Here is a 27,163-nt window from a genome sequence, read left to right on the forward strand (position 1 = left end):
CAGAAATACTGAAATATGGGAAATTCTCCCTGCTAAGTAAAACATCAACAGCCACCCTACTACTGTGTTGCTTTTTCAAGCTGGGTATAATTTTCTATGTGATTACTTATTCTTTTAACTCTGCATGTCATGCTTTTTTGGTTTTAGGTGATGATATTTGAACTTGCAGACTATGTACAGTCATTTCTCAGTGAGTATAATAAACCACCTTCCAAGTCTTTTCATGAAGAAATGCTAAAAAACCATCAAAAAGAAAAAGAAAGACTGGCTCAGGAGGAATTGCGTAGGGCCCAAGAAGCTAAGAGAAGAGAGGAGCAGGAGGTAAGACGACACAAAGTTTGAATAACCCTGTATTCTTAAAATAGCATAAACAATCATAATTTTGTAAATCATCCTGCATAGCAGTGGGGTTTAGTGAATTATTTACTCGTCGGACCTGTCAGGATGAGTAGATCAATGTGTAGTATATGAACTATCTGCTGCTGCAACTGTAATATTTTAATGATGTGTTGTCAAGGTTTGATTGCAGGGTGACAATAAACTGCGGCAGATGTATTGTTAATCCCCACTCCCCCCCTTTTCCCCATTTAGCCCCCCATCTCTCCTCTTCCCACTAAGGACAGGTGATTGGAAGGCAAAAGAAGGACGGAGAGGAAGAGTTGGAAAAAATTAAAAATATTTTACTGATGCTACTAATAAAATAGAGAAAATAATACAAAATATACAAAACCAATCTTGAAAATCCTGGCAACCGCTCTGGTAGGTATAGGGCTAGCACCCGAAGTCCTGGACTGGACTCTTCAGCCAACTGGAACTGGATTCAGTCTGTCACTAGGCCTCAGTTTGCAGGAATGACTCACAAGGTCCTCTCCTAGTGTCAGCCGTAAGAAAAAGGATGAGGTCCTTGTGACCTCCCACTTTTATATGAAGTATCATGTGAGTGGGATGGAATACTTAATTGGTCAGTTTCAGTCACCTGTTTCAGTTTGCCCCTCTCGACGGACATGCATCCTTATCAGTAACCTTGCATTCCATTGCTATGTCTACCAAGACGTGTATCTAGCTTTCAGAGAAGTGCAGTTAGTAAGAAGACTTTAGTTGACAGGAAAATTCACTGAAAGAGAAACTTGTTTTTAACAGAACCAGGACATGTGGTTTTAACCCTGAGAAATATTTATGCCTGAAACAAACCTAAATGTTGATTCCTGATCCTGTGAAAATCACTTATGAATGAAAGACCTTATACAAAAGTGTAGGCAAATGTATATATCAAGTGCATTCCATCTTTACGAAGTATTAGCTGTACAAATAGGTAATTGTAGTTTTCTTCACCCATAGGGTGACTGGAATGTCAGACACCCTGACAGACTTCTCTAGGGCACAATACATTTAATGTAAAGAGACCTTGGATCTCCCTACAGTCTTCACTCAAAATGACGGGATTCATTTTAGCCTCACAGAGACTAGTAGTGTGAAGTGTCTGCACTTGGGAGTATTCATAGAGTAGCTCTTTCTTTAAAGTAATGTTTAGCTTTCCTTTATCTTTTCTGTCTGTGAAACTTTGTTGAGTCTATCAGTAGAATTTTGTCTACAACTCCGTTTTCCTATATCACACAATTGATGCTGTTAATTTCCTCAGGAAAGTTGTTTTTTTGTTTTTTGCGGGTTTTTTTAATCCTTGTGAGATCCACAAATTGTCTTTAATACATTTGAAATACTGGCATCATAGCGAAGATTAGTGATTGCATTGCATGTACTGTTGCATCTCTAACAAGACCAAAATTCATTTCAGCAACGTGAAATCCTCAAAGAGATTCAGAGAAGGGAGGAAGAGAAAAGAGAAGAAAGAAAAAAGAAAGAGATTGCTAAACAGGTATTCTTTCTAAGCAGCCTGCAAAAAACATTGCAATAACTTCTTTCCAGTACTGTAGCAATGCTTAGAAAAATTTGAGAGATTTACATGACTGAATTGTCTGAGACATCTTTTCTAATCCAGTGCTTCTAATAGATGCAGGTTAAAATAGGTTATTGAATATACGTGGTTTATTTATGGAATAAAATCAGCTGTGAGGGAAAATAGTTTCACATATTAGTATCATAATTGTACTGGGATGGATATTTTCAAACATAGAAAAAAGGTAATACGTTAATGTTTCCAGTTTTGTTGTAAAGAATCTTGCCCATAGAGAGTGCTGAAATGTACATGCTGAGTCTCATCACTTCTTCCTCAGCCTCATATGTACATTTATTATGAAAACCTATCTCTTTTGTGATCTGGGTGACCTTATAGAATAATAGTCAAGTACTCACGTTTTGAGTGTAAGAGCAGTTTCTGTACTTGCTTGGTCTTCTTCCTGATTTATAGGAACGTTTGGAAATAGCTGCTCTGGCAAGCCGAGAAAATTCTCACAAGAGAGATACAGCAGGATGTAGAGTCGCTTCCAGTTCAAATGGAAGTGGTTTGGAACATGGAGTGAATAATAAACACCGACCAAATTCAGCTGGACGTTCAAAGTAAGTATGTCAATTTACATGTAGATTTTTTTCTTTTTTTTTTTTTCCAAACATTAGATTTCAAAAGGAAATTTGAAGGCAAGAGAGTAATGTGCTGTCTTGCTCAGCTGTTTGGTTTGGTCTCCCTTTCTTCAGCTGTCATGGTCGGGTGGTGGTGGTGTTTATATATAGAGATATATATCTATATCTATCTATCTATCTATATAGATATATATAGATATACAGATATATATAGATATATATATCTGTATATCTATATATATCTATATCTCTCTCTCTATATATATCTGTATATCTATATATACACGTATATATATGTGTATATATATATATCTGTATATCTATATATATCTATATATATAGATATATATATATATCTGTATATCTCTATATATCTATATAGATATAGATACAGATATGGTTTTTTTTCTTCCCTGTCCCATGTTCATAGCTGAACTGTCAAGGACTGTGAAGATGTCCTGGTTTTAGTTTTCCTAGTTTTGATTCAGATTGTGCCAATGACATGTTGTTTGGACTGTTGTTTTAATGGAAATAATGTATTCCTGGTTTTTTTTTGTATATAGACTTCAGAATTGTTTTCACGTTATTTATCAACAACACTAGATAGCTGAAGCGGAAGTTCTTCTTTGATCTCTCCTACTTTGACTTGTGCTGCCATCTCTTCCCTTTGTCTATCACAAGTCATATTTGGCAGTTGTTTCTGTACAGTGTTTGGTAGTCCATAAATCTCTCTTCCTGTCTTGTTGCTAATTGTAACATAACAAAATGAGGCACAATCTGTGCTTGTGGAGCAAGACAAGTGTCTCCAAAGTTTGTTAGCATGCTTTAATGCAGAACAATGGACTTACATTAACTTTCCACAGAAATTCTTAGATTATGTGTTCTTATTTTTCAAAAGGCAGAGTATTTTTAAAATGGTAAAAATAATAAAAAAGGATTTTTAAATGTTGAAACCTCATGGTGCCATATTTCTGGAATTAACCGGAAGCTAGGCATCTTTAGTTTTCTGAGGTCTCTTCAGAAAAGAAGTGGTGCCATATTTTTATCTGTTTATGAAGCTTGAAATTTTGGCTACTGAGACACAAACTTTTAGGAGATTATTAAAATAGAAAATAATTTCATTTATAACATATATTTGAATTTAGAAAGCCAGGTATTTTCTTTGTATATTTTTCTTTTTGCAGCACTTGAGAGAAGTTCCCTATGGCAACTCCTTTCCATGTAACACTTTTTAGCTTTAAAATTTTATTTTAAATAAATTCAGTATTGAATTTATTAAATTCTGACTACATCAGTGGACAAAGGAAGAACCTTGGATGTCATCTCTATGGGCTTCTCTAAGGCCTTTGACATGGTCCCCCACAACGTCCTTTTCTCTAACTTGGAGAGATAGCGATTTGATGGGTGGACTGTTGAGTGGATGAGGAATTGATTGGGTGATCGCATCCAGAGAGTAGTGATCAACAGCTGTGTCTGAATGGACAACAGTGACAAATGGTGTCTCTTTGGGAGTCTGTATTGGGACCAGTACTGTTTAATTTAATATCTTTATCAATGATACAGTGGGATTGAGTGCAGCCTCAGCAAGTTTGCAGATGGCACGCCTGAGGGAGGGCATGCCATCTGAAGGGACCTGGACAAACTCGTGATGTGGGCCCGTGTGAACCTAATGAGGTTCAAAAAGTCCAAGCTCAAGGTCCTGCATCTGGCAACCCCTGGTACCACTACGGACTGGGAGCTGAAGGGATTGAGCACAGCCCTGAGGAGAAGGACTTACAGGTATAGGTGGATGAAAGAATGTACATGACCCGGCAATGTGCACTTGCAGCCCAGAAGGCAAATCATATCCTGGGCTGCATCAAAAGGGACATGGCCAGCAGGTGGAGGGAGGTGATTCTGCCCCTCTGCTCTGCTCTGGTGAGATCCCACCTGGAGTCTTGTGTCCAGCTCTGGAGCCCTCAGCACAGGAAAGACATGGACCTGTTGGAGAGGGGCCAGAGAAGGCCACCAAGATGATCAGAGGGCTGGAACAGCTCTGCTGTGAGGACAGGCTGAAAGAGTTGGTGTAGTTCAGCCTGGAGAAGAGAAGGCTCCAGGGAGACCTTATTGCAGCCTTTCAGTACTTAAAAGAGGCCTATAGGAAAGATAGGGACAGACTTTTTAGCAGGGTCTGTTGTGGTAGGACAAGGAATAATGGTTTTAAACAAAAGGAGAGGAGATTCAGGCTAGACATGGGGAAGACATTTTACACTGAGGGTGGTAAAACACTGGGACAGGTTGCCCAGAGAGGTGGTAGATGCTTCATCCCTGGAGACATCCAAGGCCAGGCTGGACAGGGCTCTGAGCAACCTGATCTAGTTGAAGATGTTCCTGCTCATTACAGGGGGTTGGACTGGATGAGCTTTAGAAGTCCATTCCAACCCAAATGATTCTAAGATTCTATATTTTGAAAGATCTCTATACCTGATTGCATTTATTTGGAGGATACTTTTGCAGTGGTGATATTTCTATTAATTTTGAAATAGATTGAAAGCAATAAGTAATAGAGGCTGATTTGGGTTAGTGGTCTTGATTTCTTTCAGGTCTCACAATGCAGCTCTGTACATGCATGTCAGAAGAAACACCTTAATCATACTTGCTTTGAAAGTTTTTGCAAACCTTCTCTTTTCTCGAAGGTTGAATTTAGTGTAGTAGAGCAGGCAAATGGGGAAACTAGCTTTAAGTTAGGAAAAATATTTAAGCTAGAGCTGGAATGAACTTCTAATATTTCATATCTTTGCTTTTTGTAATGTTTTGAAAGAGAATGCCAATAAAGTCGAACTTACATAATTCATAATTTTCAGAGCTTTGGTATGTTTTGGTGGGTTTGTGTTTGTTGTTTTTTGTTGTTTTGTTTTTGTTTTTTACATATTTCACACTCCCCACCCTCCTCAGACTCAAATTGTCATCCTAAGATGCAGAAGTTTTAAAGTTTGAATTCAACTCCTGGCTTTGAAAATAGAGACTCAATGCAACGTGACATTGCTACTAAAATACTGTATTTCTAATCAGAAGTGTATCTTTGCGCTAACTTAGTATCTTTGAAATTAATGGACATTGTCATTGGATGCAAAAGTCTCTGAAAGCTTATCTTGCATAATTGTTATATTTAGGGACTGCAACAATACTGTCTTTCTGAGTTGGAGAAAAATGTTCTGTTCATGTTGCAGACGAGAACGCCAGCTTTCTGTTAGTAATAATGAAGAGTCCCCTGGAAATCATGAAGTTTTGAACTTCAGCACAAGTGGTACTGGACAACTTCTGGTCCATAAAGGAAAATGTCTAGGTAAGCAAAGTTACAGTTGCAACTTGAAATACTGACCACCAAGCAAGAAGTCATTTAGCTTTCAGCAGCGTGTGAAACCAGTGATAAGAGCAGGCTTAGAAGTGCATACATACTCTCCTTCCACTGCTGCTGATAGCAATTGCATAAAAGGAGCAGTTTTAATGAAAACCTAAGTACAAACAAGGGTAGAAGACTTTGAGAGCTGAAAGGCCTCCATGAAGTGCCCATATAAATGGCCCATCAAATGTTTTCACTGTTTGTTTTCAACATAGCACTTCCTCAGTGGCAGGATGAACAGCCTTAAAGTCTCTGGAGCAAAGAGAATTTTATTACTTTGCAGTTTGAGGATGAATAATTATGTTACTCTGTATAGAGTTTGGCATTTGCTCAGCGGGAAGAGTATTCCTTTATTAAAACCTGAAAAACTTTAAAATGTGTAGCAGTTTTTTGCCCATGTGCTGTTACTTTCATTTGACTACTGCTATATTATATTCAGTCTCATCACACCTGATATTTTCTATTCCTGCCCTGTAGGTATGGATCTTGTTTAGTTGTAAGTAGGTTTGTGTTTCTGAAATTGTAGAAAGTAGGCTTACTGGTATTTATTTAGCATTTGCAGGAGCTCTTGTCGTCCTTAGAAACAAAAGAAGACATATTCCTCTTTTCTCTCTTTATGTGTAGGCAAGGATGAACAACTGGGTAAATCAGTCTACAATGCCTTGGAAAGTCGCAGTGGAGACTTTGTTTTAATATATGAGTGGGTTCTGCACTGGCAAAAAAAGATGGGAAGGTTTCTTACATCTCATGAATTAGAAAAGATTGAGAAGTGTAAGAAACAGGTAATGCCTATATTTTGTATTTGGTGTAATAAAGGTTAGGTGGGGTTTAGTGCTTTTCCTGCGGCTGCTAGTTTATATAAAATGTGAGAGAGTGGTGATGAACTTGAAAATGCTAGTATTTCGAGTGTCTGCACCCCAGAAGATGGGTGTGCTGGGGTTTTCAGGGGTTCATTTACAGTAACATAAATACAAGAAAGTATATTTGCAATTACGCATCAATAAAATAATAAACATTAAAAATCTGAAGAAAGAGGGGATCAAGCTTACCTGGCAGAAACCAAAGTTGTTCTTGCCTTTTGTGTACAATCATTCCTTTTCAGAAAAGGATGAGAATGTCATGTATTTTATGTGCATTTTGTATATGTTATATATTTGAGTAATGGTGTGTTCATGTGACACAATGCATGTTATTTTGTGTTTCTCTAACAGCTTCAGGGTGCAGAAACAGAGTTCAGCTCACTGACGAAGCTAAGTCACCCAAACATAGTGCATTATAAAAGTATGAACCTTAAAGAACAGAACGATTCCATTGTGGTGGACATTTTAGTGGAGCACATAAATGGTTTCAGCCTTTCTACTTACTTACACAAAGAGACTCCAGTTCCAGTTGAGCAGTTGCGCCATTATGTGACCCAGATCTTGTCAGCTCTTGACTACTTGCACAGTAATTCAGTAGTGCACAAAGTTCTTTGTGCTGCCAGTATCTTGGTAGATGCTGAAGGAAACATCAAGGTGACAGACTACAGCATTTCCAAGCGCTTAGCTGATATCTGCAAAGCAGATGTTTTCGAGCAAACTAAAGTGCGTTTTAGTGAGGATGGTCTTCCGAGCAAACCTGGAAAAAAAGGAGATGTGTGGAGTCTGGGCTTGCTTCTGCTTTCACTCAGCCAGGGCCAAGTAACCAAGGAGTATCCAGTTGCTGTTCCTACCAGTTTACCTGCTGACTTCCAAGACTTTCTGGAAAAGTATGTTTTTGTTTGTTGTGTTCCTGTATCTTTTTGTCTTTGATTTTTTTTTTTTTTTATTTTTTTTTTTTTTGATTTAAAGACTTGAACCCTTTTTCAAAAGAGCAACTAAGTTCCCCTGTGTCAGTAGTCATAGATTTTAGAGAGAAGAGGTGATTGCTTATTCACAGCTCAGGTTGCTTAATCTGGTACTTGGGAAAACAGGTCTGGTGCTCCATTCTTTGCCCTGCCACCAACTTTGTGTGTCACTGTTGATAAGTCATTTAATCTCTGTTTGTTTCTCATTCCCATCTGAATGAGAAAGGTGATTATTTCTTAACTATAAGGAGGCCTCTTTGAACATTTAGGCCTGATATGGAATTGCTCTTTGAAGAATTCTCTTCTTGGTTTGCTAATAGATGCGTTTGCTTAGAAGACAAGGAAAGATGGACTCCTCAGCAGCTGTTACAACATAGTTTTATAAACATTCCACGAATGAAAATACCTGTAGCTGAAGAAAATCTAGATGGTAAGAAACTTGAATCTTTCTGTATTCTGCTAAATAAGTGGACTACATGCCTGCAGTAACAGAAAAACTGAACTATACTAGAACTTCATAACACTGCACAAGTGTTTTACGTTAACTAACCTAGAAGTTAAAGACTATACTAGTTTTTATATCTATGACTAGCTGGAGCATACTGACTGCTATTGTCTCATCAGTAGAGGATGGTGATGCTTTAATTAAGCCTGTAAATTCATCTACCTCGTGCATGGTGTAAATGTCAGCCTTAACTTTTTCCTTGGAAGTATCTGTTCCAATTGGACTTTTTCTCTCATTATATTTTTGATAGGATCAGTTCCTTTGTCCAGCATAATGATAGTAATTTGTAACCATATTAAGGTTTATACTTGTACCGGAGCTTAACTCTACACAGCAGAGCACCTCTGTATTTTAGGTTTTAGTTACACTTGAAGTTATTTAGATTTTATGTTCTTCCTGATGCTTATTTGACAGTCCCTTGTTCCTTATACCTCTACCCCCATACTGCCAATCGGTGGTAATTTCGATGTTCTTCTTATAGATTTAGCAGATACAGATTGCATCGAGACAGTTGTACCCAGCAGTCAAATATCCAGCGCCTCGTTCTTCACAGAAACACAGAGACAATTTTCACGCTACTACAATGAGTTTGAAGAGCTAAAATTACTTGGCAAAGGAGCTTTTGGAGCAGTCATCAAGGTATGGTATAAAAATTATTTCCCACTGTGGAATCCTTTTTGTGCTTTCTTTCTTTGATGCAAAACAATCTATTCAGTGTTTGCATGGTTTTCTTTATTATTTTCTGGTGTGCTGTGCCTGCGTTGTGTTTTTTATCTGGGGTTTAGTAGGCTGATAAATTTTGTGAGGGGTGCTGGAAATCTGGAGGGAACCCTAATGGTATGGAGAAGCTTGCATTTGAATAGCTTGCTGGAAGGACCATTCAGCCAGCCAGCCAGCCACAGTCCAGGAGGTTCCTCCAGTGCATTGATGATAACTTCCTCATGCAGATGGTGGAGGAGCCGACTAGGAGAGGAGCACTGCTGGATCTCATCCTCACTAACAAGGAGGGTCTGGTCGAAGCAGTAAAGGTTGAGAGCCTCCTGGGTTACAGTGACCACGAGATGGTGGAGTGCAGCATCTTGTGTGGCAGGAACAGAATAGCAAGGAGAATTGCAACCCTGGACTTTAGCAGGGCTAACTTTGGCCTTTTCAAACAATTGCTGGGGGAAATCCCATGGGCAAGACTGCTTGAAGGAAAAGGGGCCCAAGACAGCTGGATTGCATTCAGAGATTGCTTCTTCCACGCTCAGGATCAGAGCATCCCCACACGTAGGAAGTCAAGGAAGGGAGCCAGGAGGCCTGCGTGGTTGAATAGGGATTTGTTGGGTATGCTCAAGCAGAAGAGGAGAGTTTACAGGTCATGGAAGCAGAGGCTGGCCACTTGGGAGGAATATAAGGCTGCTGTTAGAGGACGTAGGAAGGCAGCTAGGATAGCCAAGGCCTCCTTAGAATTACAGCTGGCGAGAGGGGTCAAGGACAGCAAAAAGAACTTTTTCAGATACGTAGCAGATAAAACCAGAGGCAGTGTAGGCCCACTGATGAATGGGGTGGGTGCCCTGGTGGCAGAAGATACAGAGAAGGCAGAATTACTGAATGCCTTCTTTGCCTCTGTCTACTCTGCCGGAGGCTGTCCTGGGGAGCCCTGTACCCCTGAGACCCCGGATGAAGCCAGGTCAATGGAGGAGTTTGCTTTAGTCGATGAGGACTGGGTTAGGGAGCAATTAAATAGTCTAGACATCCATAAATCCATGGGTCCAGATGGGATGCATCCGTGGGTGCTGAGGGAGCTGGCTGAAGTCATTGCTGGACCACTCTCCAACATCTTTGCCAAGTCTTGGGAAATGGGAGAGGTGCCTGAGGATTGGAGGAAAGCAAATGTCGCTCCAGTCTTCAAAAAGGGCAAGAAGGAGGACCCGGGTAATTATAGACCGGTCAGCCTCACCTCTGTCCCTGGGAAAGTAAGGGAGCAGCTTATCCTTGGTGCTATCTCAAGGCATATCAATGATAAGAGGGTTATTAGGGGCAGTCAGCATGGCTTTACCAAGGGTAAGTCATGCTTGACAACCTCATAGCCTTTTATGAGAATGTAACAACGTGGATGGATGATGGCAGAGCTGTGGATGTGGTCTACCTTGACTTCAGTAAAGCCTTTGACACAGCCTCCCACAGCATCCTCACAGCTAAGTTGAGGAGGTGTGGTCTAGACAATAGAGTAGTGAGGTAGGTTACAAACTGACTTAAGGAGAGAAGCCAGAGAGTGGTAGTCAATGGTGCGGAGTCTAGTTGGAGGCCAGTATCTAGTGGAGTGCCTCGGGTCAGTACTGGGGCCAATATTATTGAATATATTCATTAACGATTTGGACGAGGGAATTGAGTGTACTATCAGCAAGTTTGCTGATGACACCAACCTGGGAAGAGTGGCTGACACGCCAGAAGGCTGTGCTGCCATCAAGCGAGACCTGGACAGGCTGGAGAGTTGGGCGGGGAATAACCTGATAAATTTAACAAGGGCAAGTGTAGAGTCCTGCATCTGGGCAGGAACAGCCCCAGGTTCCAGTATAGGTTGGGAAATTACATCTTAGAGAAAAGTGTAGGGGAAAGGGACCTGGGGGTCCTGGTGGACAACAGGATGACCATGAGCCAGCACTGTGCCCTTGTGGCCAGGAAGGCCAATGGCATCTTGGGGTGTATTAGAAGCGGGGTGGTTAGTAGATCGAGAGAGGTTCTCCTTCCCCTCTACTCTGCCCTGCTGAGACCACATCTGGAATATTGTGTCCGGTTCTGGGCCCCTCAGTTCAACAAGGACAGGGAACTGCTGGAGAGGGTCCAGCGTAGGGCAACGAAGATGATGAAGGGAGCGGAGCATCTCCTCTATGAGGAAAGGCTGAGGGAGCTGGGTCTCTTTAGTTTGGAGAAGAGGAGACTAAGGGGGGACCTTATTAACGTTTATAAATATATAAAGAGTGAGTGTCATGAGGATGGAGCCAGGCTCTTCTCGGTGGCAAACAATGATAGGACAAGGGGTAATGGGATCAAGCTGGAACACAAGAGGTTCCACTTAAATTTGAGAAAAAACTTCTTCTCAGTCAGGGCAACAGAGCACTGGAACAGGCTGCCCAGGGGGGTTGTGGAGTCTCCTTCTCTGGAGACATTCAAAACCCACCTGGACATGTTCCTGTGCGACCTCACCTAGGCGTTCCTGCTCTAGCAGGGGGATTGGACTAGATGATCTTTTGAGGTCCCTTCCAATCCCAAACATACTGTGATACTGTGATACTGTAATAGTAGTCTTTTTCCAGGTAGAAGGAAATCTTCCTCTTCATGAAATTGTTCTGTTTCTGGCTTTACTTGGCAAGGCACTTATAAGCATATGACTTCAGATTTATTTGAATTTTGCAGGTGAGAAATAAGCTTGATGGTTGCTATTATGCTGTGAAACGTATTCATATAAACCCTGCCAGCAAGCAATTTCGGAGGATTAAGGGGGAAGTAACATTACTCTCTCGGTTGAACCATGAGAATATTGTGAGGTACTACAATGCCTGGATAGAAAAATATGAAAGCCCTGTCCCTGCTGTGTCGTCTGAAACAACTGAAGAGAAAAGAACAGAAACTAAAGGCGGTCCCTTCATCCTTGCCACTGAGGAGACAAATGATGTGGAAGCCAATGCTCCTCCTCCAGTTTTGACAAGTTCAGTTGAGTGGAGTACTTCATGTGAAAGATCCTCCAGCAACAAATTCAGTGGAGCTGATCAGGAGTCCAGTGATGATGACGACGATGAAGGTGATGGGGTGTTCTCACATTCATTTCTGTAAGTAGGCTTCAGTATTGGCATTATAGGGAACATGAGCACAGTTGTTTTTTCCAAGTTTGTCTTTTATCATTCCCACTTCTTTTGTCAGAGGTAATTCACTGCGTTTTCATTCTGTCCTCTAGTACAAAACTACTATTCACCAGCCAGGGAGAGGAAAACTTCTAGCTAAAAACTGTCAGCGTAAGAGGAAAATCTTGGTTTAGGCTTCTAGAAGTTCCTTGTGCATGACTGTTTACTTCATTTATGTTGGCTCTTTTTTCCAAACTTGAGAGGAAACGTTTTTAATAAACAATAGCAGGCAAATGTTAGAAATCCTGAAAAATACCTTACTTGTCCTTTCTTTTTTTTTGTTTTAATTTTTATTAACATAATCTATACCAGCCTTTGTGTATGGGCTGGTTCTTTCACTCATGGTATTTTTTTGTTTAAGCAAGTAAGTAAATTTATCTCAGTTTCGCTTATTGAATGTAGAAATTAAATTTGACTGATGTGAATATACACCTTCCCTTTAAGAGACTGAGCTGTCAAAGAAATGTTGCTTTGCAAGCAGGGTGCTTTTTTGGTCTTGGTTTTGTTTTGCTTTTTTGTTTGAGGCATATGGAAGGTCTACAATAGAAGCTTAGGTTTTATCTTTTTTCTGCAAATAGTTTTCCAGATTTCTAAGTAAATACTTCTTGGTAGTATTTTTTTTTTTAAGGAAAGCAAAAACTCTGGAGGTTGTTTTTTTTTCTTTCTATCTTTTAAACAGACCAACCACAGACTCTGAAAGTGAAATAATTTTTGAAAATGAGGATGAAAACAGTAAAGGCGATCCCCCAGTAAGTATAAAGGTAAAACTAGTGAAAATTGAGAGTTTATAACATAGTCTCTGGCAAGCAAACAAGTCAGTCAGGAGGCTTTGTTTCGCTTTCAGTGTAAATACAGAACCGCATACGCTTATGCTCCATCAGAGTACATCTTTTGCCATTAGGAGCTGCATCCCTTAGAAATTATAGTATGATGTGGCTGATCTGGATTCTGTATCCCATAGTATTCATCGAGCTCAGTGTGAGTTGCAGTTCACAATCATGAGCCTGGTTATTCCAAGTTTAAGACTGCAGTAAGTAAATGATTTATCAGTTAACCATATGGATTGTCTTACGTGCTCTGAAGGTTAAAATTCTGTACTGCTTTTAGATTACATTAACCAATATATTCACTCACACTAGCCGTTTTTCAAAGTGGTGACAATACATGTTGTTAGCAGTCAGAGATGGCACATCAGAATATATGCGTAAGATTTTCATTGGTTTTAAGATTTTGTATGACAGCACTTGCTGTGAACAGTCAGTGCACTGGAAAGCTAATGCAGAGTTTTCTACAGCATATAAAAATCTGTCACTGCCAGTCTTGCTGACCAATAAAATGCTCTTAACCAAAGTTTCATCTCCTTCCTCTTTCTGTTGTAGTGTACTCTGGCGTGACAAAGCTTTCAATATATAATTTAATGATATGGCAGTGCATTTTTTTGTCACACTATATATATGCACTATATCAAAGTTGGTTGTTTGAGGGGGTTGCGTTATTAATTCCGTTAAGTAAGCGTTGTGTATTTTTGTTTCAAAACTTTTTTTTTCTTCAGTGTGACACACTTTGAGATTTAGATTTCATCCAGATCCTCTGGAATGTTTTTCCTCCAGTGTCTAATTATGGCAAAATGTTGTTCATTCTCACTTTGAAAATAAGAGTCGAGTCGTATCTGTTTTTCTGGCTTATTTAGAAGCAGTGGTGTTACAAAAATGTAAATATATTATTTTGCTGTTGTTTAAAACCCAGCCATAGAAGATGAGTTCTCATGAATGTGTTCCAGCTCTTGAAAAATAGTAGAATGCATAAAAAACTCTGAGGGGCTTCCAGTAGCTAACTGTTCTGTTATGTTTACTGTGGTAAAGGATGAAGAAGGCAATGAAAAGAATGGCCATGGAGGAGAAGACAAGACACCAGTCATTCAGACAGTGCATTACCTGTACATCCAGGTACAAACCTGCTTGCATTTTCAGATAAGAGGATGCTGTATACTACAACCTGCAGAGATTAATGACTGTTTTTCGTTAGAAAAGTCATGACCTTTAAAAAATTCTGATGAGACTAAGTACAAAGTTGTTCTTGCAGTAGATTGGCTTCCAGCAAGGCTTGGCTGGGGGAAGGAACTGCCCAGTGCATGTGGCTTATTACAGCTTCTGGTGTTGTGGTTGACCTTGGAGACAGCAGAGTTTTCTAGTGGGGGATGGGATCACTGTTGTTCCTTGTGTACCAGGGAAAGTTGGCAACTCCTGACCCAACCTTAGAACAACCCAACCAACTTCTTTGAGTCTGTGGCTTCCAGAGCATTATTTTATCTTGCATTTGTTATTTGTTTAGAATATCAATCCCCACCCCTTAACACTGTAGCTGCTTTTCTTGAGTTTGGTTATGGCGTTAATTGCCGATGTGGAGTTGAAGTGTACTGAGTTAACTTCCGGAGGTGAAGTTGTATGTCACAGTTATGAAAACTTCCTCATTCTCTTCAAAGGAACTATGTTGGCTATGCACTTTGTTTTAGCAGAAACCAGTAATTTGCAAAGCCATTGTATGGCCTGAACAGGAGGCACAATTCCTGCAGATTTGAAGCTTCAGGCTTTACTACTGACTACATCTCCTTTGTGTTAGAAAATAGACTGGTACTGGGAGAAGTTGACTATAATCCATAACAATTCTTTAGTGATATGTAATTTTTAATAATGCTAGAGCTTGTCTGGAAGGAAGATGTATATTTCATAATATAAGCAGATAAGAAACCCAGTAAAATAAAGCCAGAGAGTCTTTAAAGTTTGGCTTAAACATATATTATGGCTTGTTTGGCTTCACCTTGTTTTTAACATTTATGTTGGAGAATGCACTATTCTACAAGCTTGTACCATTGTGTCAGAAAATAGGGCAGGACCCATAAGTGAATGCATGTTTTCTCGCTAAAATACTTCTCTCAGGAAAACTCCACACCACTCAATGTTTTGGTGGTACTGTCTGCTCCTGAACTGTATGTTACAGAACCATACATAAGATGCAGACAGATACAAGTTTCTGATGTTCTCTTTTCTTGACAAAACTGCTCTTTCTTCCCTCTGTCTCCTACGTATGCACAACTGAAGATGGAGTATTGTGAAAAGAGCACATTAAGGGATACTATTGACCAAGGATTATATGAGGACACCAGTCGGCTTTGGAGGCTTTTCCGAGAGATTTTAGATGGGTTAGCTTACATCCATGAAAAGGTTAGTAAATATGACAGTTATGACCTGTCCATAATACATATGTTACGCCTCTTTCTGTATGGGTTTCTTTATATTCTATTCATTTGAGGGTGTTTATTTCTACATAACTGTGTTTACTAGAAAGGTTCATTCCTTGCCCTTTCCATTATCAATTTGTTCTAGTGATTTAGAATATTTTATCATAAACTTTAATTTTATAATAAACCATTTCAGATTTTTCCCTTTGTCACAAAAATTTGACCACCTTTAAAAACGTTTTGTTAGGTATCTGCTAGCACTGAAAAATGTTTCAAGACTCTGGGCTACAGATTGCAGTCTTACTTCAAAATTAATCATCAGTGATTTAATGCAGTAGATTTCCCACTGTAATAATAACGTATATAATACCATTTTCCAGTCTATAATAGAGTGTTATTTTGAATTGTGTTTATTGTTTAATATTCTGTGGGTCTTTTTTTTTTCTCCTGCTGTAACAGGGAATGATCCACAGAGACTTGAAACCTGTGAACATTTTTTTAGATTCAGATGATCATGTCAAAATTGGTGACTTTGGTTTAGCTACAGATCATCCAGCAAATGCAGTAAGTATAGCTGAAAGTAAATGAAAAAATTTGGTGCTATAATAACATGAAAGATGAAAGTAAAACATAATGTTCATTGGACTTTATATTGTAAATGTTCTAGAATTAAGCCATGTACTGCTAACCAAAGCAGCAAGAAAAGCCGACAGAAACATTTCAAATGCCATTTACAATATGTCTGTTTTCTTGATTTCAGGTGATCTCTAAACAAGAAGAAAATCATTCAGATAGTTCTGTTATGTCTGATCCATCAGGTTAGTTCACATAGTAGCTTGTTTTAAATGATTTTAATTAAGCACATTCTGCAGTCCTGTATACACTGATAGAACTTCCATTCATTCTTTGAAAATAAAACCTTTTTTATGAGGTGGGGGGGCACCACCAACTTTGGGGTATGTGTGTTACATTTATTGTTACCTAAAAATGAATTTGCTTCTACTGCCAGCCTTCTGCCATAGATTGGTGCTCTTCTCAGGCTGAGGTGTATAGAGATCCTGTGTATCTGTTCTGTCTGCACTTCTGTTTTCTTGCTGTACAGAACAATTTCAGGACTTCAGGGATTTTTGTTTGTTTGGGTTTGGTTTTTTTTTTACACCTTCTGTAACAGGCTGAATTTTGTGTTTTGAAAAAAGTTCAGTACATTGTGTGTCTTCAGGTAAGTGTAATGGAAAGAAGTGAAATATAGTTGTATCACTTGTGTGCTGACCTACTGCAATTCTGTAAAGCAGTAGATAGGTTTAGATACTGTAGATAGACACAGATACTTGACATGTGAAGGTAAGAACTATTTTGCAAACTGTTCTCGACTGAGTCTCTCGTAATAAGGAGTGCATGCCAACCTAGAAGAAATGAGGACAAAAGATGAGTGAGGCTTTTTTTCTCAACTTTGCTGCATTTCTCCAACAGTTACTTGAAACTCATACTCTCATCTTTTGCTGCATAGGTAATTTGACAGGGATGGTTGGCACCGCGCTGTACGTCAGCCCAGAGGTCCAAGGAAGCACAAAGTCTACATACAATCAGGTATGATTAAAGTAGACTTAATAAAAAAGTAGCATGGAATCCAAGGTACCAGGTACAGTTTAGATCATTCCTGCTCAACAAGGGTGAATTCAAGGTAGAACAGGGTATGGTGGGACTGCTGCGATAAGCAGGGGAATGAGGGGTATTCCTTTGAGACCAAGGGTAGAAGGATGTGGGCAAGTCAGTTTTTCTGCCTGTGCTGTGGCCATGACAAGGTACAAGCAACTTCAAGTTGAAAGCAGGTGGTCATGGGAGGGCCTTGGTAAATGAACAGGGTAGAAATCTTACAGTTTTTAGTTAAGGTAAAATACTGTCATCAGAAGTAGATATTGCTCTCCTGGATTGCTAGACTGCAATTTGGGAGGTGGGGGGTGCATTTTTTCATCAGAGGATACTGTGTATATGCAGAGATGAGCTGAATTTCAAAGCAGGAATATTTTCAAAGTGGGAGTCCTTTACACCATGGCAGTGCTGTGATGATACAAGCCATTGAAGTCTACCAAATCTTAACGCGTTGTGTCAAAACACTAAAATCACAAACCCACACACCCCTCTCTCTGGCCATAATATACCATAAAATTTAACCAAAACATTGTGTTTTCTCTGCTCTCATCTTCTGCAGAGAATTCACAGGTATTACATTTAAGTTTCCGTTTTTGTCTTCTTTAGAAAGTAGACCTGTTCAGTCTGGGTATAATATTCTTTGAAATGTCTTACCATCCCATGAGTACTGCATCAGAAAGGATCTTTGTTCTCAGTCAGTTAAGACTGGTAAGTACAGAAATATAAAATATACTAATCCTGTGCATCACATAGTTTGTTCAGAGAAGTAAAAGAATGCAAAACAACAAAAACATTTCCACAGGAAGTACTTAAAAAAAGTTTATAAAATATATAATGAAAAGTGAAGAACAAAATCGGAGCTGGTACTGATATTCCCTTAATGCACTGTGGATTCCCTAATGGTATCACCATCAGCCAGTATTCTGTCTGTGAAATTAATTTTTATAGTACAGAACTTTAAAGGTGTAAATATCAGATAAAGGCATCATGGCTTTGGTACACTTGGGTTTAGACCTGGTGGGTCTCTCTCAGGAACCAGTTGGTATTAGCAGTTTGTAAATGCTTGTGATTATAGGTCGTATCTTCATTGTTCAAAACATCATGAAAGCATTTCAGTGACATTCTTTTCCCTTTTAGCTCTTCACACTAAATTTGTCATATGGGGATTTTTTAAATGTTTTTTGGAGTTTAGGAGTTTGTTTCTGGTGATTGGTTGGTTAATGTTTTTTGGTATTTTTTTTTCCCTCCACGGGCAATGAAAATGCTTAGTTTCTCTATTTAAATATGTAGAACTTAAGAATAAGGCTAGCATGAGCAACCTGGACTACCTGTTATAATTCAAATGTCACTTTTGTGTTTTATAGCCCACTATTGTATTTCCTAAAGACTTTGATGAAGTCAAACATGCAAAGCAGGTAATTTAAAAGACATTTTAATTTATTAGGTATTTCCTCTCAGGAAAAGTTAATTACAGTTTTCCCCACTTGGTTTTATATTAGTAGTCTCTGCCAAGTTCTTATTACATAACATTAGAACAAAGTAAGGAATTAAAAAAAAAATCTCAAAATAATATTCTAACTTAACATGGAAATATACTTACGCCCAAAATTCCCAGAGCACAATCATAAAGAAATGCAGAGTTCCCTGGCATGTCTTTTAAGCTCTGAGGGACAAATCTGATACTTTAGGCCCAGACAAATGGCAGCTCTGTTGTTTAACTCTTGATTTTTGAAAGAGGTCTGTGTCACAGAGCAGAAAGAGGTGTGCCAGCTAAATTGACTGCTCTGATTTGGAAAAGAGCAGCCAAGAGCTGTTCTGGATGCCTCTATGGCAGAGGAATGAAGTAATAAGGAGTGGTGTAATCTTTTCTGGACCATCCAGATTTTTTTTCCTTATACTAGTGGGTTCTCTTTTGTTGACCATTAGTATTAGCTTTTTGTCTGTTATGCCTGTGAAACAGCAGTTTCTGTTTCTAGGTACTGCTGTTACTAGTACCACAAAAATGTTTCTGTTTTGTAGCATTTACTGAAGTATGCCAGGAAGATTCCCCTTTCTTTAATATCTGGAGCTCTCAGATCTTTGTTATGTATATGATTCTATTTTCTCTTAGCTTTGTCAATAAAGAGATGCCAGAGCTAGCGCAATATAGAACAACAAAGGATACTACATATTTTGTCATCCCAAGAGGCACGTTTCTAATTCGTTTTGTGTTTTAGTAAATTTTATTCAGATGATAACACAATAAAAGATATCTAGAATTTAATAAGCAAAGAATATCCACCTCAAAGATTCAGGTTCTGCTTTTTTGTCCCTTGTAGAGTCTCATTTTCTTATTAATGTGATGTGACTAAGAAGTTTGTTGTAAATACTGCTAATATATACAGTTTTTCTAAACTATTAAATTTTTATTTAATTTGTAGAGATCAGTTATTACATGGCTCCTGAACCATGATCCTGCAGCACGACCAACAGCTGTGGAGCTGTTAAAAAGTGAACATCTTCCACCACCCCAGATGGAAGAGTCTGAACTTCATGAAGTACTCCACCATACCTTGGCAAATGTGGATGGAAAGGCCTACCGGACTATGATGAGTCAGATATTTTCACAGCGTATATCTCCAGCTATAGACTATACCTATGACAGTGATATGCTGAAGGTTTGTAGGTGTTTAGAGCACACGTGGAGTTACGTTTCCTGTGTTGGATGTAAAAAAAAAAAAAAAAAAAAAAAAGTTTATATGGTTAAACTCAAAACAAGTTTGAGAGAATTGCATTATCTCTTAAGGTTAACCTTCACATTAGTTCCTATTTAAAGCTACAGGTCTGTACTCTATGGGCTTGAATAACTGCTTCCCATTTGAACCTTACATCCATTCTTCAATGAAGTAACAAGTGGTGTTGGATTGTAGCAACTAAAGCTTTAAGCTTATGTGCAGATGATTACTTTCTTTACTCTGAATTTCTGGCAGACTAATGGTACTTGCATTGGCGTGCCAACAGGAAGTGCTGCCTCGGACTGTTTTGTTCCCTTTCAAATCGTGGCAATTGAAGTAATCCTTCTCAGTTTCTCAACTCTTCAGTCTTTGTAAATCTAAAGAAATACAAGCCAACACAGTACAACAATGCTTTGTAAAGCTGTATTTATTTTTTTTAATTATGTAAGCATTACCATTTATGATAATGGGATGAGATAGCAGAATGCTTATTTGCTATATTACATGGATTAATTGCCTATATTACATTAAGTGTTCACGGCATATGAATTATATATGTACTTTTTATTTGTGATGGTTTCAGGGTAGTTTTTCTATTTGGGCAGCCAAGATACAGCAGCATGTGTGTGAGATTGTCAGCCGGATATTTAAAAGACACGGTGGGTGTGTTTACAAAAGTTGTTCATTTCCTTTTTTGTGACTGAATGGATTTCAGAGAATGGAATGGGTTTACTGCTATTGCGTGAGTCAGAAAGTACCTTCAGTAGTTGCCTATAATTTAAAATTTCAAATTGTTTTTTGCTGTAATTCAGCATCCCAGTAATAGCCGTTAACTTCAAATCTGAATGATTTACATTTGCTATAGAAAGGAGAGTGAAAATCTTAATTATATCTTTGAATGTATTTGGTTGTCCTGATAAGTCTGTATGAGCTTTTAGACGGAGTGTTACATAAAATCTGCAGTTGTATATAAGACTAATTCAATAGAGAAAGACTGAGCATCTGTGTAGCACCATAAGCTCTCTCTGAACGTAGCCAGAAGGGGGATGGCCCAGGAAAGGCCATGGACACAGAGCAGGTGGGTAGTGGTACTTTCAGTGACACTGCTCTTAACAGCATTTTGCTGTTCAGGAGCTTCCTGAACACAATGTCATGGTCTTCACCAGTTTTTGATGGGATTTCTTTCCAGGACTCTATCCAGTCACTAGTAATAGTATTTGCTTAAAACTAGTTTTTAAGAGAAGAAGAAAGTTTATGCAAACACCGTCACTTTTGAAATGTTAGAAATTGTATTGTTTTATAGGCGCTTGTGGTATTTTGCATAAAAGTAGAGGATTTAAAAAAAGAAATTGGGAGATTTTTCTAATATGTCATAATCTGGTTAAACATTATCAGGGTTTGACAATACCAAACAATGAGAAACCAAGAAATGTGAAGTCAAGTAAATAGAAGTTACTTTCACTCACCTCCTCATTTAAAGATTAACAGATTTTGGAAAGTGTTCATCAGCATTTTAGAGATTGAAGTGTTTTCATTCTTTTGGAAAAACAAAAGGCGGCGGGGGTGGGGAGGGTAGGGTCTGCATATATATTTTTTCCATGAGATCATATCTGCCATCTGTAATGGTTAGAAGCATTTCCCTATATTTGGGGCTTTTTTTTTTTTTCTTGATTTAAATGTTTATGTTGAAATTTAATTGAAGACCTGAGTAAAGCTGCTATAATAAAACAGCTGTTTGAGAATCAGTACAGAGTTTAAAAGAGGAAAGTATTTTTCAGGGATTAGTGATATTATTGTTAATACTAAGGTTTCAATGAAGATTGGATTCATGGCGGTAGATGGTTGCAAAATGTAGCCAGAAAAACACGGTGTTTAATGGGTTTTAAAGTGAACCATAAACACTTCAAGTACATTTTTGAGACACAGAATGCAACGTATTTGAACATTATCTGTTTTCTATGGAAGTGCCTCTAGACCAACGCAGTGCCATTGGTATCTGTAGTTTCTCATCTGTTTGGTCTGCATGCCTTTGTGAAGGGTGGTGTTTAAAGAGGAAGGGCAAGGTGTGAATTCTGCTGGGGCTGTGGAATTGGCACTTCTGTTTCTCCGTGGGCTGCCTGCTGTGCCCAACAAGTTTGCAAGATAAAATGTCAAAGTTTGTTTGATGGCTCTCTTTGAACAGTGGAAGAGGAAAGTCTATTAAGGACAATTAAAATAGTGTAATTTTTTAAAAGATGTTGGTTCAGATTATCATGCCTTGTAAGGTTGTTCATGAGCTTGTAAAAAGCAGATGTTCCTTCAGAAATGAGAGGTAATTGTTTTTGACTGGTTTTATGCAGGAGCCATCAAGCTGCATACTCCATTGCTGATGCCCAGAAATAAGAAATTGTATGAACATAATGAAGCTTCATATTTCATGGATCACAGTGGGATGCTGGTGATGCTTCCTTATGACCTCAGGGTAAGTAGTATCATCTCTGTAGGCAAAGCTGGGTTTGAAGAGCGCTGTGGTGTTTATAGATACCTTTCATTCACTAGTCACGAATTTGGTTTAGGCTTACATTTCTTCTGAGTGTTGAAGTACTGTGTCTTTCCGTGTCTGTTCCTGTATTCCTCAGTGCTGTCCTAGTTTTGACAGTTGAAGGCATAGGGAAGAAATATACTTCTTTTTTGTTGTTGTTGTTGTTCTTTAACATAGAGAATGTGAGTAACGATCTGTCTAGTTTCCTCAAACAGATGTTGTCAAGGGGCATTCTACTCTTGAGAGGAATTGATGTTTGTGCTGTTCAGATTTTACTGTCTGGGATTCCTGTATCAGTAATACCCAATTATATGCGAAGTTGGCCTATTTAATCACCTAGCACTTAATTTAACGTCTAAAGGCTTTAAGTTATATTGTTTGTTTGGTTAAAGAACCTGACTTTTTATCTGCCATTTCATTAATTTAAGATCAGTTTGACTCACCCTTCCTTTGCATTTATAACATCAAGCTATACAATATGAATCACAGTTAAGGATTTGTACCGGATCTAAATTGATCTTTCTGTTGGAATTACTTGTTTTGGAAAATGTGCTGATCAAAGACTTATTTAAAAATATTCATTTATATCTTCATGTAAACAGCAAAATACCAGCTTGTACGTTTTCATTTGCTCATAGTTGATTTATGATGTTTTTTGCATGCATTAGGGTAATTAAGAAATGTCCTTGTGTCCCTCTCCAAGCTCTTCCAGCAACTTCGCAGGGAAATGTTTTTATTTAAAACTTGCCACAAGGATGATTAGATAATATTACTTGGCTGTGGCAAATATTTAAGGCATTATTACACATGTGAGTGTACAAGTGCACAGTAGTAGTTCATTTCCAGTTGCAGAGTTCAGTCAGACTGAATGTTTTGTTTCAACAATTTTAATGTATTTTGTTTTTCAGATTCCTTTTGCAAGATTTGTAGCTAGAAATAACATATCAAACTTGAAAAGGTAAGGGACATAGAGATGACATTTTTCAGAGATGACGGTGACCACTGAAGATGCTGATTCATTCTCCAATGTTTCCTTTAGATACTGTATAGAGAGAGTTTTCCGACCTCGGAAATTAGACCGCTGTCATCCCAAAGAACTCCTAGAATGTGCGTTTGACATCATTACATCTACTGGAAATAGCTTTTTGCCTATAGCAGAAACAATTTATGCCATTTCAGAAATCATTCAAGAGTTTTCAGTCTTACAGGTAGATTCTCTGATCATCCTCTTTGCTCTCTTGTCCATCCTGAAAATTTCATCTAAGTAAATATTTAGTCTAATATATTTTTAAAGGGTACTCCTTTTAACCGTAACAAATACAGAACTGTTTTATTTTTTTGTCAATAGGCAGTTACAGAACACTTATGGAAATCAAAATATGTTTCCTAAGTAAACTTAAAAAGAAGCATAGGTTTGTGCGCGAAGGAAACATTAATTGAATCCTTACAGGGCCACTGAAATAACGTCTGTCTTCTGTCAGGGAAGTGATTATTGTAGTATGGGACAAGCCCTGCCGTTCTTTAGTTATAGGCAGAAGGTAAGGTGGTGGAAGGAGCGGTCTGAAGTTAGTTTGGAACTATTATTAAATGTTCTGGAAACCTTTTTTTTTTTTTCCTTTATTCTTTTAAGCAACATGGGATACAAGTAAAACTTCTTTTTTCCTTTCTTACTTCCTTTTTTCTTTACCCTTTGTTAGGAAAGAAATTATAGCATTTACTTGAACCACACGGCCTTACTGAAAGCTATACTTTTGCACTGTGGGATACCAGAGGATAAACTCAATCAAGTTTACATCATTCTGTATGATGCTGTGGTAAGACAGTAGTTGTTAATCTGATCTCTGTAATGATCACTGTAGCATATCTTATTTTATGGAGCTGTCTCTAAAAGACTGGCTATCTTTGGGCTGTAAATTTAGATTAATTACTTTTCTGTTGCTTCTGGATTTCTTATTATGTTGGTCTTTTCTACCTTATAAGCAGAGAAAATAGATTAAATTCATTTGAATAATTAAGGTAGTGTTCAAATCCCAGTAAATTATTTTATTTAATTTTATTATTTTTTTGTTTCTTAATTTACATAAGCATTTCAGTATTTATGCAGAAGTGCTTTTCAACAAAGTTGGTATTTTTATATTTTTTGTGGCTTCTTGAAACCAAGACAAATGTGACCTCACCAAAAGAGAGGTGAAAAATGTGTTATTGATTGTTTTTATTCTTTTACAGTATTATTGCAGTCTGTAAATGCAACCTTTAATTAAAGGTATTGGAAAATTGTCTTTTAATTCTTCTCAAAAATAGTAATTTTTTTTTTCAGCAAAGTTGTTGAAAACTTTTGATTCTTTTTCTCCTGTAGACTGAAAAGCTAACTAAAAGAGAAGTAGAAGCCAAATTCTGTAATCTTTCTCTCACATCAAATAGTGTAAGTAATTTTAATTCAGTGTTAATTTCCCTGTAACTTGCCATAAGTCCAAAATATTTTATTTACTTTGTAATTTAATCAGCCAGAATAAGAAACAGAAACTGTTGCATCTGCTGTTCAGAATAGATTAGTCTCTTCGAAAGTAGTCTAATTTTGCTCTCACTTCTCTCTGGAAGTCAGTATTGCAACTGTCCAAGTTTCTTTCTTCTTTTAAATGTATTTTTAAAATTTTGGAAGCAATTAAAGGGTAAACGGAGTACTGTACAGATGTATTTGGTAAAACACACCGAGAGAAACTTCAGGAAAAAAATTGTCTGCAAATGTTGACGAATAATGAGACTTGTGCCTGTCTGTTCTTTTCTTCAACTCACTAAGTAGAAACAGGCTGGTGGGAAAAAAAAGGAAAAAAGGCAAATAGTTTACTCATGCCAAGTCAAACATTTTTCTTTTTTTTTTAGATGTGATCTATTAGGAGCTCTGTCAGTGTTTTTTATTTAATTTTTGTTTTTAGCTTTCTCGACTCTACAGATTCATTGAGCAGAAGGGAGAAGCAAGTAATGTGTTTCCATTTTTAAACACAATGATAAAACAAAAGCCAGGTGTCACTCAGCTGCTGAAGCATGGCATGAAGGATTTAGAGGAAATCATTGGTCTGTTAAAGCAACTTGGAATAAAACTTCAGGTTTGTAAAATGCTCTGCTAATAAGTTAATAGATTTATAGGCTGCTTGGCCTTGTAATTTCCCAGGAAAAAAAGTAATGGTATTTTAGAATAGAAAAAGCACATCTAATTGTCTTTTGATGGCAAGTAATAATGCTGGCATTGATTTACTTTTTTTTTTTTAATGCATTTTAAGAATAAGACCTTTTCCAGTCAGAAGTCTCTGGCTTAATTTCTGTCTAATGACACAGACTTTTTTTTTCCCAAACAAGACTAAAGGTATTACCGAGACCGTAAAGAAATTGTAAGTTTTGAAACAAACTATTTTAAAAATACAGAAAGCTGATGAATACTAAAGGTCTCTCTGCCTCCTCCACCTTCGTTGAGGCTTGCTGTTTGGGCTTTGTGCTGTATGTCCCTTTGGATGCTTTAAGATTAAAGCGTCATTTCTTTATTTTTAATTGTATTTTAAATATTTGGAAATAATGAGTGTTTCCATATGACTTCCTTATGTTAGAACAGTGTTTTCAATCCATACTGCTAATAGGAAATTAATTATGTTAGCTGGCAATATTGGTATGAGTCTTGTACACATATTCATTTTTATTTTACAGGTTTCTATAAATCTGGGACTAGTTTACAAAATACAGCAGCACAATGGTATTATCTTTCAGTTTGTAGCATACATCAAAAGAAGACAAAGAACTGTGCCTGAAATTCTTGCTGCAGGGGGCAGATATGATCATCTGGTATGCACTCATATCTTTCAATGAATTTAGATTAAAAAAAAAAAATTACTAAATGGAAAATGTTTTTGACATTTTGCAAAGGTAACTATTTGAGTCTTCCATTTTGTTTTTCTCTTGTTTTGAGATTCCACAATTTAGAGGGCCGCAGACAGTAGGACCAGTTCCTTCAGCTGTTGGAGTCAGCATAGCCATAGATAAAATAACTGCTGCCGTTTCCGGTGTGGAAGATTCTGTAAGTCTTTTTTGGGGGAGTTGAAGTTGTTTGTTTGTTTGTTTTTGCCCCTGATAGTTCAGTAACCTAATTGTAGCCACAGCCAGGCAAAAAATAAGATGTTCACTTGTGCTCCAAAACAAAACCATACCGAAATAGACAGGAAACACCAAGATGATATGTTTTCTTCTGTGTTTCTCTACATAGAATTATTTAGTAAAATAAGAATTATGGAAGAGAGGATCATCAGGCTTATACCCTTTTATTTTTAATTGAACTGGGACATCTTTTTCTCAGCCTGTGCGTTGTTTCAGATGGAAGAATACAACTGTAGATACTTAGCTATTACAATAAGTGTGACTCTGCCCTTACCACTTATTCCTTTATAAAAGTATAGAAGGTCGAGATGGAAGGAAACTGAAGAAAATGGGCTACTGTGTATAGTGTGACACAATTTCATTTGGTTGTGGAATGCGTGTTTTAGTAACCTTTCTTTATAAGAACAAGTCAACATTGCTAAGCTAGGGGGAGGGGAGGGAAGGGTGGTCTTGTGGCTAATATCATCCCCCTTGTTTTTACTTTCCCTTCAGGTTTCTGTCAGCTCATGTGACCTGCTGGTTGTGAGTGTTGGTCAGATGTCAATGGGTAGAGCTATCAATATTGTTCAGAAACTCTGGACTGCAGGAATTCCAGCCGAGATAATGTATGACTGGTCCCAGGTAGAATTTCTGTCTCTTTGTCTTAACTATAGTGTTGTTCTCTAAAATTAGCGCAGCCTGAAAACATCTTTTTTCAATTTTTTTTCTAGCTTTTATTGAGTTACAGACTCATAAAACTGAGCATGTAGGATGTTATTCAGATACAATA

General features: G+C 37.9%; 1 protein-coding gene across 8 annotated transcripts in view; it reads left to right on the top strand.

Moving 5' to 3' along the window:
• Window positions 1-27,163, top strand: part of EIF2AK4 (eukaryotic translation initiation factor 2 alpha kinase 4) — a 45,129-nt gene that overhangs the window by 6,097 nt on the left and 11,869 nt on the right. For 5 of the 8 annotated variants that reach the window (XR_013922228.1, XM_080346084.1, XM_080346088.1 and 2 more), the window contains exons 4-31: window positions 148-321; window positions 1,793-1,873; window positions 2,366-2,514; window positions 5,745-5,860; window positions 6,542-6,699; window positions 7,129-7,664; window positions 8,063-8,172; window positions 8,729-8,886; window positions 11,647-12,059; window positions 12,811-12,892; window positions 13,994-14,077; window positions 15,230-15,352; window positions 15,829-15,933; window positions 16,130-16,187; window positions 16,877-16,956; window positions 17,626-17,727; window positions 18,384-18,434; window positions 19,440-19,676; window positions 20,317-20,392; window positions 22,073-22,194; window positions 23,163-23,212; window positions 23,294-23,462; window positions 23,952-24,068; window positions 24,611-24,676; window positions 25,188-25,358; window positions 25,951-26,085; window positions 26,210-26,317; window positions 26,887-27,015. Coding sequence is in view for 7 of the 8 variants with exons in the window: in XM_080346084.1 (XP_080202210.1) it covers window positions 148-321; window positions 1,793-1,873; window positions 2,366-2,514; window positions 5,745-5,860; window positions 6,542-6,699; window positions 7,129-7,664; window positions 8,063-8,172; window positions 8,729-8,886; window positions 11,647-12,059; window positions 12,811-12,892; window positions 13,994-14,077; window positions 15,230-15,352; window positions 15,829-15,933; window positions 16,130-16,187; window positions 16,877-16,956; window positions 17,626-17,727; window positions 18,384-18,434; window positions 19,440-19,676; window positions 20,317-20,392; window positions 22,073-22,194; window positions 23,163-23,212; window positions 23,294-23,462; window positions 23,952-24,068; window positions 24,611-24,676; window positions 25,188-25,358; window positions 25,951-26,085; window positions 26,210-26,317; window positions 26,887-27,015 (3,960 nt within the window). In the remaining variant the exon portion in view is untranslated. The remainder of the gene's footprint in view (window positions 1-147; window positions 322-1,792; window positions 1,874-2,365; window positions 2,515-5,744; window positions 5,861-6,541; window positions 6,700-7,128; window positions 7,665-8,062; window positions 8,173-8,728; window positions 8,887-11,646; window positions 12,060-12,810; window positions 12,893-13,993; window positions 14,078-15,229; window positions 15,353-15,828; window positions 15,934-16,129; window positions 16,188-16,876; window positions 16,957-17,625; window positions 17,728-18,383; window positions 18,435-19,439; window positions 19,677-20,316; window positions 20,393-22,072; window positions 22,195-23,162; window positions 23,213-23,293; window positions 23,463-23,951; window positions 24,069-24,610; window positions 24,677-25,187; window positions 25,359-25,950; window positions 26,086-26,209; window positions 26,318-26,886; window positions 27,016-27,163) is intronic. The other 3 variants (XM_080346085.1, XM_080346086.1, XM_080346087.1) reach the window with 3 other exon arrangements.

Source organism: Nesoenas mayeri (assembly GCF_963082525.1).
Source record: "Nesoenas mayeri genome assembly, chromosome: 5".
In the NCBI taxonomy this organism is placed as follows: Eukaryota; Metazoa; Chordata; class Aves; order Columbiformes; family Columbidae; genus Nesoenas; species Nesoenas mayeri.